Source organism: Saimiri boliviensis, chromosome 6 (assembly GCF_048565385.1).
Source record: "Saimiri boliviensis isolate mSaiBol1 chromosome 6, mSaiBol1.pri, whole genome shotgun sequence".
Lineage (NCBI taxonomy): Eukaryota > Metazoa > Chordata > Mammalia > Primates > Cebidae > Saimiri > Saimiri boliviensis.
Window position 1 is genome coordinate 114,656,396 of NC_133454.1, and position 19,237 is coordinate 114,675,632.

Below are 19,237 nucleotides of genomic sequence, written 5' to 3' on the forward strand. Positions count from 1 at the left end.
CAGGAGAATTGCCTGAACCCAGGAGGCAGAGGTTGTGGTGAGCTGAGATCGCACCATTGCACTCCAGCCTGGGTAACAAGAGCAAAACTCTGTCTCAAACAAACAAACAAACAAACAAACAAAAAAACCCATAAAAACTACTCCAATTTTTATCTGGAGATTGGAGAAATTAGGGAAGAAACCAAATAAAATATATTTCCTTATAAAATAAAAAATGAAAATAAATTTTTAAAAAGGCTGGGTGAAGTGGCTCACACCTATAATCTCAGTACTTTGGGAGGATGAAGCAGGAGGATTGCTTGAGTCCAGGAGTTTGACAGCAGCCTGGGTGACATAGTGGGACCCTGTCTCTACAAAAAAAATTAAAAATTAGCCAGCTATGGTGGTAGACACTTGTAATTCCAGCTACTCAGGAGTCTGAGGTAGGAGGATCGCTTGAGGCTGGAAGGTCAAGGCTGCAGTGAGCTGTGATCACACCACTGCACTCCAGCCTGGGCAACAGAGCGTGACCCAATGTCAAAAATTTTTTAAAGTTAAAAAAGAGAATATATTCCTATAGTGCAATAACAAAGTGATTTGTGCAAGGAAAACTAAAAATTCTGGAGACATATTTTTAAACTCAGCAGTATCTATGTAAATAAATATTTATAATGTGAAAAAAAGTACTTCATTAAATTTTGAAAAACATATTAAGTAAAGCGAAAAAGGAAAGAAAAATGAGAAAAAATGCTAGAAATACAAGGGATACATTGGTTTAATTTGAACCTCTTATGCATATGTACCTTTACCTCCTTTTACTTTAGCTTTTCTCATCTCTTAGGAAATGAAAATGTTCAGTTGTTGCCATGATTTTGCTTGCTTTGTACAAATAAAAATGTTGGCTTTGTGGTTATGGATGGAAAGATGATCTGAAAGTCCTTCTACTTCTTAGGTTTTTGTAATTTAGGAGCAGTGGTAAGAATAGTAATGAAGTTTCTAACTACTACTTCCAAGTTAAGTAAGATCCAGAGAGGCCAGAGGGACAGACTCTGTGGGAGGATGTTGGAGGACTTAAGTGACTTTAAGTCCTGGTGAAGAGAAATTTTGTGTTTTATGGAAACTAAAGAGGACAAGAAATTTTCAGGTCAGGGGGCTTAATGGGTCATCACTGTGTTTGTTGCCGAGTTTAAGGAGAGTGGTAGGGAAAATGATGGAGAAAAAGAAAATGGACTCTGTGCTCCTAGGAAGAAAGATGTGAGTTCTCGCATTGTTTTCTATCATGTAGACAGTGAACCCCTGGGCTGGAGGGTGCTAGAGATGTGCTTTAGGTGGTTCTTGAATGCTCTGAAATGATATGCAACATATTGTATTTATTTTTCTGTGAGAAAGCATTTATAGCTTTAAGCTGATTCTTCTCATAAGCTAACAAAGCCACTCACTCTTAAAGATGAATAATAAAGACTTTAAATGATTAGAAATGGAGACAAAGTGACACTTCAGTGGTCCTACAGTGGGTGGACATAGTCACTATGATATTTTCAGAGTAAGCTAGGTTTCAGTAACACACACACACACACACACGCACACGTGAACATACACACAAAGGATGAGAAAAATGTATAGAATCGTGGGGAATTTGCCGTACAGTTTTGGGTTTGGGCTTGCTATTATTTGCTGTACCTTGGGCATGTTACATAACCTCCCTAAGCCTCAATTTCCTCCGCTATAAAATAAGGATAAAAGTACCTTAAACAGTGGTTGTGAAAATTAGAGACAGTGTAGGTTGAGTACATAGTACAGTGCTTGGCCCATAATGGGTATTTGGTAACCCTCTCCCCCAGCGGGGTTTTTAAGTTTTTGTGTTTATTTTAAGGTCCATATTGTATACAGTCATCCCTCGGTATACACAGGGGGTTAGTTCCAGGGCCTTCTGAGTATACCAAAATCTGTGCATGCTCAAGTCCTGCATTTGGCCCTGTGGAACCCGAATCTTTGAGAAGCTGGCCTCCCTATATGTGGGTTTTGCTTCCTGAGAATACTGAGTTTTCGACCTGCATTTCGTTGGAAAAAAACCCTTGCTTTTAAGTGGACCCAAGCTGTTGAAATCCCTATTGTTCAAAGGTCAACTGTATTTCACTTTGAAGGACTGGTCCTCAGCAAGCCCATCTTCCAAATGACTCAGTGATGCTCACAGTCAAGAAGACCATATCTTATTAAGTGGTTCATTTAGAGGCTCTTTCCCATGCAGATTTGCAAGCGGAGTGTGTAAAAATCACACATTGCACTTGTTGCCTGGCAGCACGTGTCCTTGAGTGGTAGTACATGGCTTGCATTGTAATGTTATCACTGCTGGGGCCAGCTGGCTAGACATGTACTGCCACATGGGCTAGGGACTCCATTCCTCAACAAAACAGCAGCCAGCACTAGGGTTAACAGAAAATGACAAACCAGGCATGGATGAGGGAGGCGCCAGCACAGCAGCGGGATGTCCTTTGATTTGCTTCTGTTATTTGCATGTCTCTCTTGTGATGTCTGTGAAATGTTTAGAATGACAAAGTTTTTAAAAGACCTGCTGACTCCGCCTGAAAAATGTGAAAAACCTCCCGTTTAGAGACCTATTATGTCCAGCTAGCCTGCACTTTCTATATCTTTTTCTTTATTTTTTATTAATGCAAACATTTGCATGAAGACAGAACCTTTGTTTCTTAAAGAGTTCATCTGCTCCTGCTGCTTACTGGCCCTGCCACGCAAGAGCACAACAGAACCTTTGTTAGGCTTTCAGCAAAGCTGTTTATGAACGGTGGCTTACTGAGGACTGCTTCCTGTGCTGTGTGCTTCCATTTTGTCTAAAAAGAAAAAAAGAAAATAGTTCTTAGGAGTGAAAAGAATTTGGACTTTCTTTTATTCAAGTCCTGGATGTTGAAACGACAAGTAGCCCCCAAATTTGTGAGGAACTGGTAATTGCATCGAATGCATTTTTTCACTTTACCTTGAACATAATGAGGCTCTTAGTGACAATAGAAGGAACAAGTGCCTTCTCATTGGAATGGAGAGAAGGAACAGTAAAAAGGCAACAGAAAGAGTGGTTGAGAACAGGACAAAAGTGGCTTCCTGTAAGAACCCTAATATTGTAATAGAATGTGTTTTGGTATTTAGTGTTTCCCACCTGGGAGGCACAGTCCTAAAATGATTGAGTTGAATAAAGAACAGCATTACAGTTTATAAATAGTGGATACAGTTTGTATGTTCATTCAGTAAATATTTGAGTGTCTGCCATGTGGAAGACACTGAATGGTCCTGAGCGTTAAAGGAAAATAAAGATAAATGAATCATGGTGCCTATCTTTAAAGATCAGGACATCTAACAAAGAAGATAACGTATGTATAACAGAAATAACTCTATATCAAGATAGAAAATGCCACCGGAAATATTTAAAATAGGTGTTTAGAGAGTTCAGGAAAAGAAAAGATTGCTTCCAGCTGGGACAGAATCAGGGAAAGGTTCACGAAGAAGGTGGCATTTGAGTTGGGCCTGGCAGGAAAGGTAGGATTGAACATCGCAACATTCCTAAAAGTGGTGAGTCAAAAATTGTGTTGGTCTAATAAAACGGATCCAAAGGACGTTTCTATAGGGTATTTTGGTGGTGTTTTTATACCATTAATTTAGATGATATGTTAAGTGTTGGTGTGAGTTTTCTGTGTAAACTAAACTGGGGCCTCTTTGTCTAGCCTATGCTTTTCCAACCATTGGGCGCCGTATGGTTTCTGTACACTTTGGCCTAGGCCTTTTTGTATCTATAAATATCTACAATGACATCCTTTACTTTCATAACAAAAATAGAAACTCAAAGGGATTATTGAGCATTATTACAGCTATATCCCATAAACAGAATGTGGAGATAGTTCTTAGTGGGGATTTGACATGTGAGACTATTTGAAAAAGAATCCCACCTTTGTGCAGAGCCACATCAACCACAAGAAAGAGGATAGGGAATTCTAAGCCCGTGAGTTTTCAGCTACTTTAAATTAGAACTTTTCTGTATCTTTTTATCATTAGAAAAAATGAGATCCTGTTACTGTTAGCTCAGTTGTTGTGAATGCCAACCAATTTTTATGTAATATTTTTAATGTAAAATGCCAAGTCAATAAGTTGTTGCATTAGCATCTTATTGCATTAATATCACTAATCTGTATATCCATAGTTAAATTGCATATTAACAGTTTAATATTAATCTGTAAATTTATTGATAATCTATAAATAACTGGTTTGCCCCCAAAGGCTATGCCTTTTTTTTTTTTTTTTTTTTTTTTTGAAGAGACTGGATTCTTACTATGTTGGTCTTGAACTCCTGGGCTCAAGGGATCTTCCTGCCTCAGCCTCCTGAGTAACTGGGACTACAGGCATGCACCGGCTATAAGACGATAACTTTTGTGCTACAGCACAATTAATTTTCACCTTGTAACTTTATTACTTCCCTGTTTGACCAGCACAATTAATTTTCACCTTGTAACTTTATTACTTCCGTGTTTGACAACATTATGAGTGGCATATGATTTACTATGTTTAGCAATTTACAGGTTTTTTTTTTTTTTTTTTTGAGACGGAGTTTCACTCTTGTTACCCAGGCTGGAGTGCAATGGCGCGATCTCGGCTCACCACAACCTCTGCCTCCTGGGTTCAGGGAATTCTCCTGCCTCAGCCTCCTGAGTAGCTGGGATTACAGGCACGCGCCACCATGCCCAGCTAATTTTTTGTATTTTTAGTAGAGACGGGGTTTCACCATGTTGACCAGGATGGTCTCGATCTCTTGACCTCACGATCCACCTGCCTCGGCTTCCCAAAGTGCTGGGATTACAGGCGTGAGCCGCCGTGCCCGGCCTACAGGTTTTTTTTTTTTTTAACCCATGGTACATTCTGGAAAATAGTTATGTGAATGTTTATGGTGTTGACTTAATAACTATACTGCTCTATGAGTAACTATTTTTGCAAAGTTATTGCCACGACAATTATTACTTGGGTTCTTCATATGTCCCTTAGATTGTAACTGTGGGAAACTTAAGTGCTACTTTAGATTTCTCTGGTGTCAGGAAGTACATTTTGTTATGGTCAGCTAGCTGAGTGCTTTAAGTTTGAACCTCTATGAAAATCTCCTTTAAACAAAAAACAGGCTAGGTGTGGTGGCTCATGCCTATAATCCCAGCACTTTGGGAGGCTGAGGCGGGCAGATCACCTGAGGTCAAGAGTTCGAGACCAGCCTGGGCAACATGGCGAAACCCCATCTCTACTAAAAGTGCAAAAATTAGCCGGGCATGGTGGTGGGCACCTGTAATTCCAGCTACTCAGGGAGTAGCTGAACCCGGGAGGCAGAAGTTGCAATGAGTCAAGATCGTGCCACTGCATTCCAGTCTGGGCAACAAGAGCCATTCCAAAAAAAATAAAAAAAAAGATTCTGTAGTTTCTGGCACTTGAAATTGCAGGACTCCAACCTATGAATGCTGTATTATTATGAGATTTAGGCTGGAAATACTGAGGCAGTAGGATTTAAGCACTTATCCTTAACTGACATCCCAAAACTATAAAAACACCAGTTTTAGGAAGGAGAAAGGAAGAAGGGAGGATTAATGGTTGACCAGAGACTATTTTGAATGTCAAGGCACTCAGCTTTGCACAGCTATTAACCAGTACAATACCCCTTTTGGTTGAGGGAAATAGACTTTAGTTTTTCACCCTCTACTTAACATAAAGATCTTTAGTCACCTCTTGTTTTCTGGTTGTCACAGGTGATGTCAGCATATGTGTAATGCTTTGTTTGCCTCTGTCGTGTCTTTTAGTATTTGAGTTTGACTGGTCGTATAGCAGCACTTTGGTGGTTTGGATGCATAGATGCAATGTATTGCTTTTGACTGTTTTATAATTAACAATTATAAAATAGAAGGTCGTTCCTTAATTTGCAAATTTGTTCTCAGAAAGTTCCATTTGATACATGTCCTACTGCATGGCTCTTTAGAGGTAGCAGTATCATGCAATGCAGACAGGAATATAGGATAATAGGCTTATACACTTGGAGTAGAGAAGGCCTTTTTGAATAGGACACAAAGCATACCAAAAAAGCTATAAACACATTCTTTTGACTGTATCAACATTTAAAACTTCTGTATAATGAAAGATACCACAGACAAGTTAAAAGAGAAACCATGAAGTAGATGTATGTATTTGTGACATATATAGAATTATCTATAAGTCAAGAAGAAGAAGAGGAAGAGGAAGAGGAAGAGGAAGAAGAAGAAGAAGAAGAAGAAGAAGAAGAAGAAGAAGAAGAAGAAGAACAAGAAGAAGAAGAAGAAGAAGAAGAAGAAGAAGAGAAGAAGAAAAGAAGAAGAGGAGGAGGAGGAGGAGGAGGAAGAAGAAGAAGAGGAAGAGGAGGAGGAGGAGGAAGAAAAGACAACTAGAGAGGAAAATTGGCAAAGGATAAGAAATACAAATAAACATGAAAATTTGCTTAACTTTATTTGTAATCCAGAAAAGTAAAATTAAAACAACAGAGAGAAGCTATTTTATAACTATTAAATTGGCAAAATTAAAAAGCATTAGGCCCAGGATAGTGAAAATAGCTACTCATTCGGCTGGTAGGAGTGTAAATTGGAATAACTAATTTGTAAAAGCAATTGTCTATCTCTGGTAAACATGAAGATATCCTGTGCATCCTATGAAATGCCAGTTCCATCTTGAGGGATCTATCTTAGAAAAACTCTTGCACATACGTACAGGAAAACATGTATAAGAATCTTCAACACAGCTCAGTTTGTTATAGTGAAAACATGGAAACAACCTAAATGTTTATCAATAGGAAAATATTTGCCTATGAACTATGAAAAGGGTAAGTCAGTTCCATATTGTTTTATAAAAGATCTCCAGACATTGTTGAGTAAAAAGAAACAGACTGCAGAAAAGTATATATCATATACTTAAAAAAACTTAAAACATAAAAATAAAACAAGCTCACAAACTATATTTCTGTATTTTTGAGAGTATGCATCCCAAACTGGTAATAGTTGTTGTCTATGGGAAGTAGGATTGGTCTTTAGCTTTATCTGTATTATTTGAACCTTTAAAAATTATTGTATGTTTAGGCCAGGCATGGTGGCTCACACCTGTAATCCAAGCACTTTGGAGGCCAAGACGGGCGGATCACCTGAGGTTGGGAGTTCAAGACCAGCCCAACCAACATGGTGAAACCCCGTCTTTATTTAAAAATAAAAATAAAATAAAAATAAAATTAAAAATAAAAATAAAAATTATTGTATGTTTAACTAGAAATAGTGTTTTTTTTAAAAAAAATTTAAAGATCGTACCATTACTTTGTCTGATTTACCAATTTAAGCTTCTTAATACTATAAAGTATTAACAGTGAAGAGCTAGCAATTTCTAGATAATGCAGTGTTTAAGATGGGACACATTGTAGGTTTTTGGATTTTTCTTGTTTTGCTTTCATTGATTTTGAGAGGTAGTGGGGTGAATGGAAGAACGTGGGCTTTGGAGTCAAATATAAGTTTGAATCCACGTTCTGCCATTTATTTAGACTTTGGGCAGATTTCTTAACCTCCCTAAGCTTTTTAAAAATGCTATTACCTACTTCATTGGGTTGTATAGGAATTACATGTGCTGGTTTTCCTCATTTCCCCATTCCCTTTGGTTAAGGGAAATTGGTCTAGTGTGGTCTAAGATCAAAGACGGTCTTGTGTGGATGACAAAACGTTTCACAAGAACACACTGTATCCTTGGACCAGGATGTACCAGTAAAGATGGAGAATGTAAATAATTAATTTTAGAGGTCTATTAACTTCTTAAACCATTAAGCTATCTATTTGTACCTCACAAGATAAAATACTAGATTATGTTAGTGATTTATAAATTATATTGAACTTGAAACTTCTAAGTAGTTTACATGACAGGTTGTTGATTAACAGGTTTACTTTTCTTATCTTAGAGAGCATTTTAATTTAGTTCAGCAAACATTTATTTGTGCCATCCAGCATCTCAATCTCAAGAGGCCTTATTGACCAAAATAATGTCTCAAAAGAGAGGGAGGAAACACCCTATGTATTTATCAATTTATTTATCAAAATCTGGCAAGGGAGGAAAAAGCCAGGTTTAAAGTTGAGTGTATGTATATACTCTGCTTTTCACTTGTACTGCTATTGCTTGTGTATATATTTGTTAATATTATATATAGCAATTCATATGAAGATTTTTTTTTCCAGTGTGGCTTACTTATTCTAGTATTGGGACTCTGTATTAAATAATAATTGTGTCCGGTGTGGTGGCTCACACCTGTAATCCCAGCACTTTGGGAGGCTAAGGCGGGTGGATCACCTGAGTTCAGGAGTTCAAGACCAGCCTGGCCAACATGGTGAAACCCTCATCTCTACTAAAAATACAAAAATTAGCTGGGCATGGTGGTGGGCACCTGTAATCCCAGCTACTTGGGAGGCTGAGGCAGGGAGAATTGCTTGAACCTAGGAGGTGGAGGTTGCAGTGAACCAAGAGTGCGCCATTGCAATCCAGCCTGGGCAACAAGAGCAAAACTCTGTCTCAAAATAATAATAATAATATCCAGTCTATCATCGTTGGGCATTTGGGTTGGTTCCAGGTCTTTGCTATTGTAAACAGTGCTGCAATGAACATTCGTGTGCATGTGTCCTTGTAGTAGAATGATTTATAATCCTTTGGATATATACCCAGTAATGGGATTGCTGGGTCAAATGGGATTTCTATTTTTAGGTTCTTGAGGAATCGCCACACTGTCTTCCACAATGGTTGAATTAATTTACATTCCCACCAACAGTGTAAAAGTTTTCCTGTTTCTCCACATTCTCTCCAGCATCTGTTGTTTCCCGATTTTTTAATGATCGCCATTCTTACTGGTGTGAGATGGTATCTCAATGTGGTTTTGATTTGCATTTCTCTGATGACCAGTGATGATGAGCATTTTTTCATATGTTTGTTGGCCTCCTGTATGTCTTCTTTTGTAAAGTATCTGTTCATATCCTTCGCCCATTTTTGAATGGGCTTGTTTGTTTTTTTCTTGTAGATCTGCTACATATACACCATGGAATATTACGCAGCCATCAAAAACAATGAGTTCAGGTCCTTTGTAGGGACATGGATGAACATGGAAACCATCATTCTCAGCAAACTGACACAAGAGCAGAAAATCAAACACCGTATATTCTCACTCATAGTCAGGTGTTGAACAATGAGAACACATGGACACAGGGAGGGGAGCACTACACACTGGGGTCCGTTGGGGGGAAATGGGGGAGGGGCGGTGGGTTGGGGAGGTGGGAAGAGATAGCATGGGGAGAAATGACAGATACAGGTGAGGGGACGGAAGGCAGCAAAGCACACTGCCATGTGTGTACCTATGCAACAATCTTGCATGTTCATCACATGTACCCCCAAACCTAAAATGCAATAAAAAAAAATAATAATTATTATTATTATAATTATTTAAAAAGAGTGCTTTAACTAATGTTAAGGTGGAAATTCTAGATCCCTCAAGCAAAAATTTCCAAATAGGACCCCTTATCATTTAATAGTGAAATAAATAACACTTTGATGGTATTTATGCTTGGGAAGAGAATAAAAAGAAATAGTTTTGGACTTTCCCTATATAAATTAGGGCCTGCTGAATAATTAGCAGTTAATAAATGAATGCTTCCTACAAGTTTAAAGACTATACCTGAAATGAGTATAAGATGATGTGTATTTTTGCAGGTGTAGGTTTTATGTAGCCCAAGAATCCTTGAAGATAATCTAAACATCTTGGTTTGATGAACAGAACTTTCAATGAGGGAGTAAGGGGCTAATATTGTTTGAGCACTTACTATGTGCCAAGCACTATTCTAAGATAATTACATAGATTATTTTACTTAATCCTCACCACAGTCTTCTGTGGTAGGTACTAGTATTGCCCAATTTTATAGAAAAGGGCAGAGAGATAAGGTAACTTATATAAAATCACATAGTCAGTAAACGACACAGCTAGAAATCAAATCCAGGTTCAATTGGCTCAAGAGCCCATGTTCTTAACCATTGCAGTAAAAAATTGTTACACTGTTTTAATCTATAGAGTCAGCATGTAGCAGTAATAATATCATTAACATGTTACTTTTGTATATATTGAATGTTTTCTAAAGAAGTAGTTTATTATCAGACATATTCTTAGAATCATACCCATTTTATAGCAGGATTGACAGTGTTGTAAAGAGATTAAGTGATCAACATGGGATAAGTCAACAGAACCAAGAAGTTTCTGATCCACAATTGCCTTCACTTGCTAGGTTGACATAAGGATCATATAGTGTTTACTTACATTTGCCTTAGATTTTTCAGTATAGCATGATGAAGTTCTAAATGCTTATCTCAGACACATTGATGCTATCTGGGCAAGACATGGACGACTGGGCATTAGTGTGGATTTTAGGACACCAGAGCATTATAGGTACATGTTAGAAAACTTAATCCTCATCTTGTTGTGGAAGTCATGGCAAAGCCAAAGAGGAAAGCCTGTCTTAAATGCTTTTCCTTTTCCAAGAGGGCAGCTATGTGCCCAGATATCTTTGCCCTCCAGCTATGCAGGTGTGCTGTTTTTATTCTTTAATCATTCACATAAATTAAAGCCTATTCCTTTGCATTAAAAAAATATATATAAAATGACACTCTCCATGTTTTATTGCCAGGCAAGAGCTTTGAACTTTGTCTCCTTGAAGTTTGATAAACTAAGGATTTTCCCGTTTTGGGTGGTACCCTTAACCACAGAGAGAACATTAGACTGATAAGAGCTGCAGGTGAAGGAAACCACCAGGGCACAGCAATTAGAGCTTCGCACTTGGCTGTTGGCTGGTATAAAACTCTCTGCCGGGAGGAACTTTTCTTCTTCTTTTTTTTTTTTGAGATGGAGTTTCGCTCTTGTTACCCAGGCTCAAGTGCAATGGCACGATCTCGGCTCAGTGCAACCTCTGCCTCCTGGGTTCAGGCAATTCTCCTGCCTCAGCCTCCTGAGTAGCTGGGATTACAGGTACGTGCCACCATGCCCAGCTAATTTTTTGTATTTTTAGTAGAGACGGGGTTTCACCATGTTGACCAGGATGGTCTCGATCTCTTGACCTCGTGATCCACCCGCCTCGGCCTCCCAAAGTGCTGGGATTACAGGCGTGAGCCACCGCGCCCGGCCGGAACTTTTCTTCTTAGCTTCTTCCCTTCACCCGCAGATGAAAAGAACACCAGGGCTTTCTTTCTCTCTCTCTCTTTTTCTTTTTCTTTTTTTTTTTTTTTTTTTTGAGAAGGAGTCTTGCTCTGTTACCCAGGCTACAGTGTAGTGGCATGATCTTGGGTCACTGCAACCTCTGCCTCCTGGGTTCAATGATTCTCCTGCTTCAGCCTCCGGAGTAGCTGGGATTACAGGTGCCCGCCACCGTGACTCACTAATTTTTGTATTTTTAGTAGAGATGGGGTTTCACCATCTTGGCCAGGCTGGTCTCGAACTCCTGACCTTGTGATCCACCTGCCTTGGCCTCCCAAAGTGCTGGGATTACAAGCATGAGCCATTGTACCTGGCCAAGGACACTAGGGCTTTCCGTTTCTACTTTGTGAACTAGCAATGGATGGGATGGTTCTTTTCAAGAAGCTTTGAAATTTAGGGACGAATTCTAACTTCACAGAAATGCTGATTGGTATGAAGGTGGGAGGACAGGACAGACAGACATACATACACATGTAAATTCACATGGACCCAATTGGACCATATCTCTCAGGTGATTTTATTGTCAACATACATTCCTACCTTTGTGCACTATGTAAAATCAAGATAATTTTTACTTCCATAACTGATTATAAAGTGTTAATGGTGAGGCAGTGTGTTAAGAGAATGGATTCTTGGTATTAGGCAAACCTTGGTTCAAATCTTGGCTTTTCTTCCCACTAGCATGTAAATTATTTTAACTTTGTAAGTCTCAGTTCTTCCACTTATAAAAATAGAAGTATAAGAATAACTATTGGCGCCGGGCGCGGTGGCTCAAGCCTGTAATCCCAGCACTTTGGGAGGCTGAGGCGGGTGGATCACGAGGTCAAGAGATCGAGACCATCTTGGTCAACAAGGTGAAACCCCGTCTCTACTAAAATACAAAAATTAGCTGGGCGTGGTGGCGCGTGCCTGTAGTCCCAGCTACTCGGGAGGCTGAGGCAGGAGAATTGACTGAACCCAGGAGGCGGACGTTGCGGTGAGCCGAGATCGCGCCATTGCACTCCAGCCTGGGTAACAAGAGCGAAACTCCGTCTCAAAAAAAAAGAAGAAGAAGAATAACTATTGGCTGGGCATGGTGGCTGATGCTGTAATCTCAACACTTTGTGAGGCTGAAGTAGGTGGATCACCTGAGGTTGGGAGTTTGAGACCAGCCTGACCAATATGGAGAAACCCCATCTCTACTAAAAATACAAAACTAGCCAGGTATGGTGCTCATGCCTGTAATCCCAGCTACTTGGGAGGCTGAGGCTTGAGAATTGCTTGAACCTGGGAGGCGGAGGTTGTGGTGAGCCAAGATTGCACCAGTGGACCCCAGCCTGGGCAAGAAGAAGAAAACTCTCAAAAACAAAAAACAAAAAACAACAACAACAACAAAAAAACAATAAAAAAGAGAATATTATAGGAGTGTATTTGGAACAAATAGAATAAAGCATGAAAACAATTAGTACAGAGTACTGTATCTGTCACTTTGTTGTTTAATAAAATTGTACAAGTTCTCTAAAATGGTAGCTGTTATTTGTAATATTAAACTAAATTATCTGACTGGCAGATAAATGTTAAACATGCATGGCCCAATATTTTTCTTTCTTTTTTATATTTTTGGTATAAAGTTTATTTTCCAGAAAATTCTTCCTTTTTTTTCTCTAGAAGGACAAAAGTACTTTGACTTTCACTGCTCTGAAAATATTTCTCCTGTAAAGGGCTTTCACATTAACTCCCTGGAGCTAGGGAGGAGAAGCAGCAGGATTTGCTTCTAAGTAGAGCTCTTTCATTTCTACCATCAAAAAGAAAAAAAAAATCCTATTCTAGCCTTAGATAGAGCTAAGTCATAAAAGGCCACATAGCCCAAGGAAGGAATCATTTTGTAAGATCAGGATAAGCCGGTAGAAGAAAGGAAGAATACAGAGGTGAAAATGCTGCTGATTTTAATGTTTCTCTGGCCATTTTTTCCCTCCCAATTTAATGTACACCTAATTATAATTATCGTATTTTGAAAACAATGCAAAAAATTGGCAGGTATTATCTCACAGCTTCACACCCAGTTTTAGCCATTTCTTAAATAAACAGTTTTCTAGCCCAGGCATTTTGGCTCATGCCTGTAATGCCAGCCTTTTGGGAGGCTGAAGTGGGCAGATCTCCTGAGGTTGGGAGTTTGAGACCAGCCTGACTGACATGGAAAAACCCCATCTCTACTAAAAATATAAAGTTAGCTGGGCATGGTGGCACATGCCTGTAATCTCAGCTACTCGGGAGGCTGAGGCAAGAGAATCGCTTGAACTCGGTAGGCAGAGGTTGCGGTGAGCCGAGATCGCACCATTGTACTCCAGCCTGGGCAACAAGAGCAAAATTGCATCTCAAAAAAAGAAAGAAAGAAAGAAAGAGTTTTCTAGTTGGATGAACTGTTGAGTTGAGGCACTGATTTTGTTTCACCTCTTTTGGGGTGGGGGAGGGGGTGGGCAGTCAGTGTTTGCAGTGGTTGATAGTTGTTAGTTTTGGGAAGCACTCATTTAGATAGAAGGAGTCACAGAATGTAAACAGGTCATCCATCTGAACTTTAGGCTGCTGGGAATGCGGTAAAACCTTAGGTCACCGTAGTCATTATGGTCAAGTGAAGACTCGAGCTCAGGTTGGTAGATTAACTTACTTGTTTTATGCACTTCACTAGACTACCAGGACTTCAGAAACAGTTTTTGGAAACACTGATCTTTTTTTTTTTTTTTTTTTGGTAAATTTTAAGTAATTCTTTCACATTTTCCTGAGGAATGAAACTATGAAAGAGGCAAATGTCTACTTTGGCAGCAACTTCATGGAATTGCTTTTTGGAAGGATATTCATCACTTTGGGTTTTTTGTTCTGACTGCTCCAGAAGAAAGTATTTTCCTGAATTTTTTATGGTAAATGGGAACACCAAATTGGAAAGTTCTATGTAAAGTTTGTCAGGACACCACTGTCATACCTAAGGACAAAATTCAGAGAAGGGGAAGAAGTATTTATTGAGTACCTGACATCTAAGAAGTTCTGACCTATGTTGTTTACTGAAGTAAATTCCCAATAACATTTTGAGATAGGCTTTTAAGGAAACATGTTATCAATCACGTACTATGTACCAAGCACGTAGTGGTGTTTTACCTGTACTGTCTTATTTAATTCTCATAACACTGTAATGTAAGTACCATAATTATCCCCATTTTACCATGAAGAAATAGGCTTGAAGACTAATTTGTTAGGCCGGGCGCGGTGGCTCAAGCCTGTAATCCCAGCACTTTGGGAGGCCGAGGCGGGTGGATCACGAGGTCAAGAGATCAAGACCATCCTGGTCAACATGGTGAAACCCCGTCTCTACTAAAAATACAAAAAAATTAGCTGGGCATGGTGGCTCGTGCCTGTAATCCCAGCTACTCAGGAGGCTGAGACAGGAGAATTGCCTGAACCCAGGGGGCGGAGGTTGCGGTGAGCCGAGATCGCGCCATTGCACTCCAGCCTGGGTAACAAGAGTGAAACTCCGTCTCAAAAAAAAAAAAAAAAAAAAAAGACTAATTTGTTTATGGTCACATAACTAGGAAGCAGCAGAACTGCGAATGGAGCCCTCGACTCTCTGAAGTCCAAAGCCCAAGTTCTTAACCAGTGATTCTTTTTTTTTTTTTAAATTGTACTTTGGGTTCTGGGATACATGTGTAGATCATGCAAGATTGTTACATAGGTACATACATGGCAAGATGGTTTGCTGCCTCCATCTCCCTGTCACCTATATCTGGCATTTCTCCCCATGTTATCTCTCCCCAATCTCCCCACCTCCCACTGTCCCTCCCCTAATCCCCCACAACAGACCCTAGTGTGTGATGCTCCCCTCCCCGTGTCCATGTGCTCTCATTGTTCAACACCTGCCTGTGAGTCAGAACGGGCGGTGTTTGATTTTCTGCTTTGTGTCAGTTTGCTGAGAATGATGATTTCCAGATTCATCCATGTCCCTGCAAAAGACATGAACTCATTGTTTTTTATGGCCGCATAGTATTCCATGATGTATATGTGCCACATTTTTCTTGTCCAGTCTACCATTGATGGGCATTTGGATTGGTTCCAGGTCTTTGCTATTGTAAACAGTGCTGCAGTGAACATATGTGTGCATATGTCTTTATAATAGAACGATTTATAATCCTTTGGGTATATACCCAGTAATGGAATTGCTGGGTCAAATGGAATTTCTATTTCTAGATCCTTGAGGAATCGCCACACTAGCTTCCACAATGGTTGAACTAATTTACACTCCCACCAACTGTGTAATACTGTTCCTGTTTCACCACATCCTCTCCAGCATCTGTTGTCTCCAGATTTTTTAATGATTGCCATTCTCACTGGCGTGAGATGGTATCTCATTGTACTTAAGAATACATAAGAAGCAGTCGGTGGTGGTGGTGGGGTACTTGTTAAAAATTACTCGGCTCCAGTAAGAAATTTAAGGTCACTTAATTTGGGACAGTGCTAGACTATAAATCTGCATTTTTTTTTTTTTTTTGAGATAGAGTCTCATTCTGTTGCCAGACTGGAGTGCAGTGGCACAATCTCGGATCACTGCAATCTCTGCCTCCCGGGTTCAAGTGATTCTCCTGCCTCAGCCTCCCAAGTAGCTGGGACTATAGGCACACACCACCAAGCCTAGGCTCATTTTTGTATTTTTAGTGGTGACGGGGTTTCACCATGTTGGCCAGGATGGTCTTGATCTATTGACCTTGTGATCTGCCCACTTTGGCCTCCCAAAGTGCTGGGATTACAGGTGTAAGCCACCGTGCCCAGTCTAGAGTTTTGTTTACAATCAGACCATCCATGCTTCAAGTGTGGAATCATTAACTCCCTGGGTTAAGTTTCTGACACAGAAGTAGAAAAGAATAGAAGGAGGTAGAAAGAAAATAACATCCAGGTATATTTGCTGAATGGTGCTAAATCTCCTCTTCAGCCCACCGTTGTCACTGAAATGAAGAATGAAGGGTTGATGCTAATACTAGCAGCCAGTCAAATGGCAATAGGTCATGTTCACGTCATCTGCCAATCTATCTTTTGAGACCATAGTTTGGTTAGGGCCAGCAAGTTTGCCTTGCCTGTTCCAATCCACTTCATCAGACAGAGCCAACACCTGGATTGCCTTACACGTGGCTTCCTACTAGGACTGGGAGAGTTCTTTTTGTAATCTTTCTCTCATTTTCTCTTTCTCTCTTGCTATTTGATTGTAGCTCAGCGACATGTCCTCACCTACATGGAGGATGCAGTGTGCCAGCTGCTAGAGAACAGGGAAGATATTAGCCAATATGGCATTGCCAGGTTCTTCACTGAATAGTAAGTACATGAATGTTTTGCTAATACAGTGAATCTAGAGGAGGCACTTGGAAGCAGGCAGGATTCTTGAAGAATAGAGCAGAACAATACTGAGTATGTAGTGGCAGTAAATGCTTGGTTTTGGTAGGTCGGTCGTGGGCTGCCCAAACATGTTTTGGAGCATGCCTTTGGTGCAGCTAGTTTTGTTCAGTGATGTCTCATGAATGGTTATGTCTACAGTTGCTTAACAACTGCTTGTTTGATCTATTAGATCTGTTTCTTTAGGTTCCTCTTATAATTTATAACTTTCTCCTTTATTCAAAATATTCACCTGAATTTCTCTTAGTTGGTGTTCATCTAGTCTGTTTTTTTCATGGCTGGCTTTTCTCATGGAATTGTTTAGGATAGTATTCCTCTGCAGTTTTCTTTCTACAGGATGCTGTGCCAGCCACTTAAAGAGTATTTCTTTTTTTTTTTTTTTTTTTTTTTTTTTTGAGACGGAGTTTCGCTCTTGTTACCCAGGCTGGAGTGCAACGGCACGATCTCGGCTCACCGCAACCTCCACCTCCTGGGTTCAGACAATTCTCCTACCTCAGCCTCCTGAGTAGCTGGGATTACAGGCACGTGCCACCATGCTCAGCTAATTTTTTGTATTTTTAGTAGAGACGGGGTTTCACCATGTTGACCGGGATGGTCTCAATCTCTTGACCTCGTGATCCACCCACCTTGGCCTCCCAAAGTGCTGGGATTACAGGCTTGATCCACCGCGCCCGGCCTTTAAAGAGTATTTCTAATCAACAAAGTAAAGAGACAACCCACAGAATGGGAGAAAATATTTGCAAACTACCCATCTGAGAAGGGATTAATAACCAGAATATATAAGGAGTTCAAACATCTATACAGGAAAACATCCAATAATCCCATTAAAAAATGGACAAAAGATTTGCATAGCTATTTCTCAAAAGAAGTCATACAAATGGCAAACAGGCATATAGAAAGGTGCTCAACATCATTGATCATCAGAGAAATGCAAATCAAAACTACAGTGAGATAACATTCCATCCCAGTTACAATGGCTCATCCAAAAGGCAGACAATAACAAATGCTGGAGAGGATGCAGAGAAAGGGAACCCTTCTACACTATTGATGGGGATATAATTTAGTACAACTACTATGGAGAACAGTTTCGGGGTTCCTCAAAAAACTAGAAATAAGGCTGCCATATGATCCAGCAATTCTGCTCAGTATATACTGAAAAGAAAGGAAATCAGTATATCGAATAAATATCAGTACTCCTATGTTTGTTGTAGCACTGGTTTAGAGTACTAAGATTTGAAAGCAATTGAAGTGTCCATCAACAGATGAATGGGTAAAGAAAATGTGGTGCATATACACAATGGAGTATTATTCAGCCCTAAAAAAGAATTAGATTCTGTCATTTGCAATAACATGAATGGAACTGAAGATCATTATGTTATGTGAAATAATCCAGGCACAGAAAGACAAATGTTGCATGTTCTCACTTATTTGTGGGAATCTTAGAACCAAAACAATTAAATTCATAGACAAAGAGAATAGAAGGATGATTACCAGAGGTTGGGAAGGTTATCAGGGTGGTGGGCGGGGTGGGGGTGGGGCTGAGGGAAGAGGTGGCGATGGTTAATGAGTACAAAACAATAAGACCTGCTATTTGATAGCACAACAGGGTGACTATAATCAATGATAACTTAATTGTGCATTTTAAAATAAAGGATAATTAAATTTAAAATAATTAAAATGATTGGATTATTTGTGACACAAAGGATAAATGCTTGATGGGGTAGATAAACTATTCTCTATGATATGATTATTTAATATTGCATGTCTGTATCAAAACATCTTATGTGCCCCCAAAATATATATACCTACTATATACCCATGAAAATTAGAGCTTAAAAATTTTTTTAGGCCAGGCATGGTGGCTCATGCCCGTAATACAAGCACTTTGGAGGCCAAGTCAGGCGGATCACCTGAGGTCGGGAGTTCAAGACCAGCCTGACCAACATGGTGAAACCTCATCTTAAAAAAAAATATATATATATATATATTTTTTTAAGAGATATTTCTAGAAGGAGGATATCTTTCGTAGATTATATTTTCAAAAGGTCATACTTCTTTGTAAAGTATACTTAGGATGTGTAAAAGTCAAAATGATTACTGCCTTTTTTTTTTTTTTTTTGAGATGGAATTTTACTCTGTTGTTCAGGCTGGAGTGCAGTGGCATCATCGTGGCTCACCGTAGCCTTGAACTCCTGGGCTCAAACAATCCTCCTGCCTCAGCCTCCCCGGTAGCTGGGACTACAGGTATGTGCTATCATGCCCAGCTAATTAAAAAATTTTTCTTTTGTAGAGACAGGGTTTCTATGTTGACTAGGCTGGCTTTCAACTCCAAGCCTCAAGTGATCCTCTTACCTTGGCCTCCCAAAGTGTTGGGATTGTAGGCATGAGCCACCATACCCAACTGATTACTACTTTTTGAATATCTCAGAAGTATTTTGCGGTGGATTGAGATAATCACTTGAAAAACACATTAATCTTTTTCTTCCAACTTTTAGATAGAGGGAGTACATGTGCAGGTTTGTTACATGAGTACATTGTACCCAGGTA

General features: G+C 39.6%; 1 protein-coding gene across 2 annotated transcripts in view; it reads left to right on the plus strand.

The window, feature by feature from the left end:
- The window catches only part of CSTPP1 (centriolar satellite-associated tubulin polyglutamylase complex regulator 1), a 220,925-nt gene that overhangs the window by 30,682 nt on the left and 171,006 nt on the right, over nucleotides 1-19,237 (plus strand). Inside the window, exon 2 of one of the 2 annotated variants that reach the window (XM_003920053.3) lies at nucleotides 16,510-16,612. The exons of the other annotated variant lie outside the window; for it this stretch is intronic. Within the exon in view, the coding sequence (XP_003920102.1) occupies nucleotides 16,510-16,612 (103 nt within the window). The remainder of the gene's footprint in view (nucleotides 1-16,509; nucleotides 16,613-19,237) is intronic. 2 annotated transcript variants of the gene reach the window in all.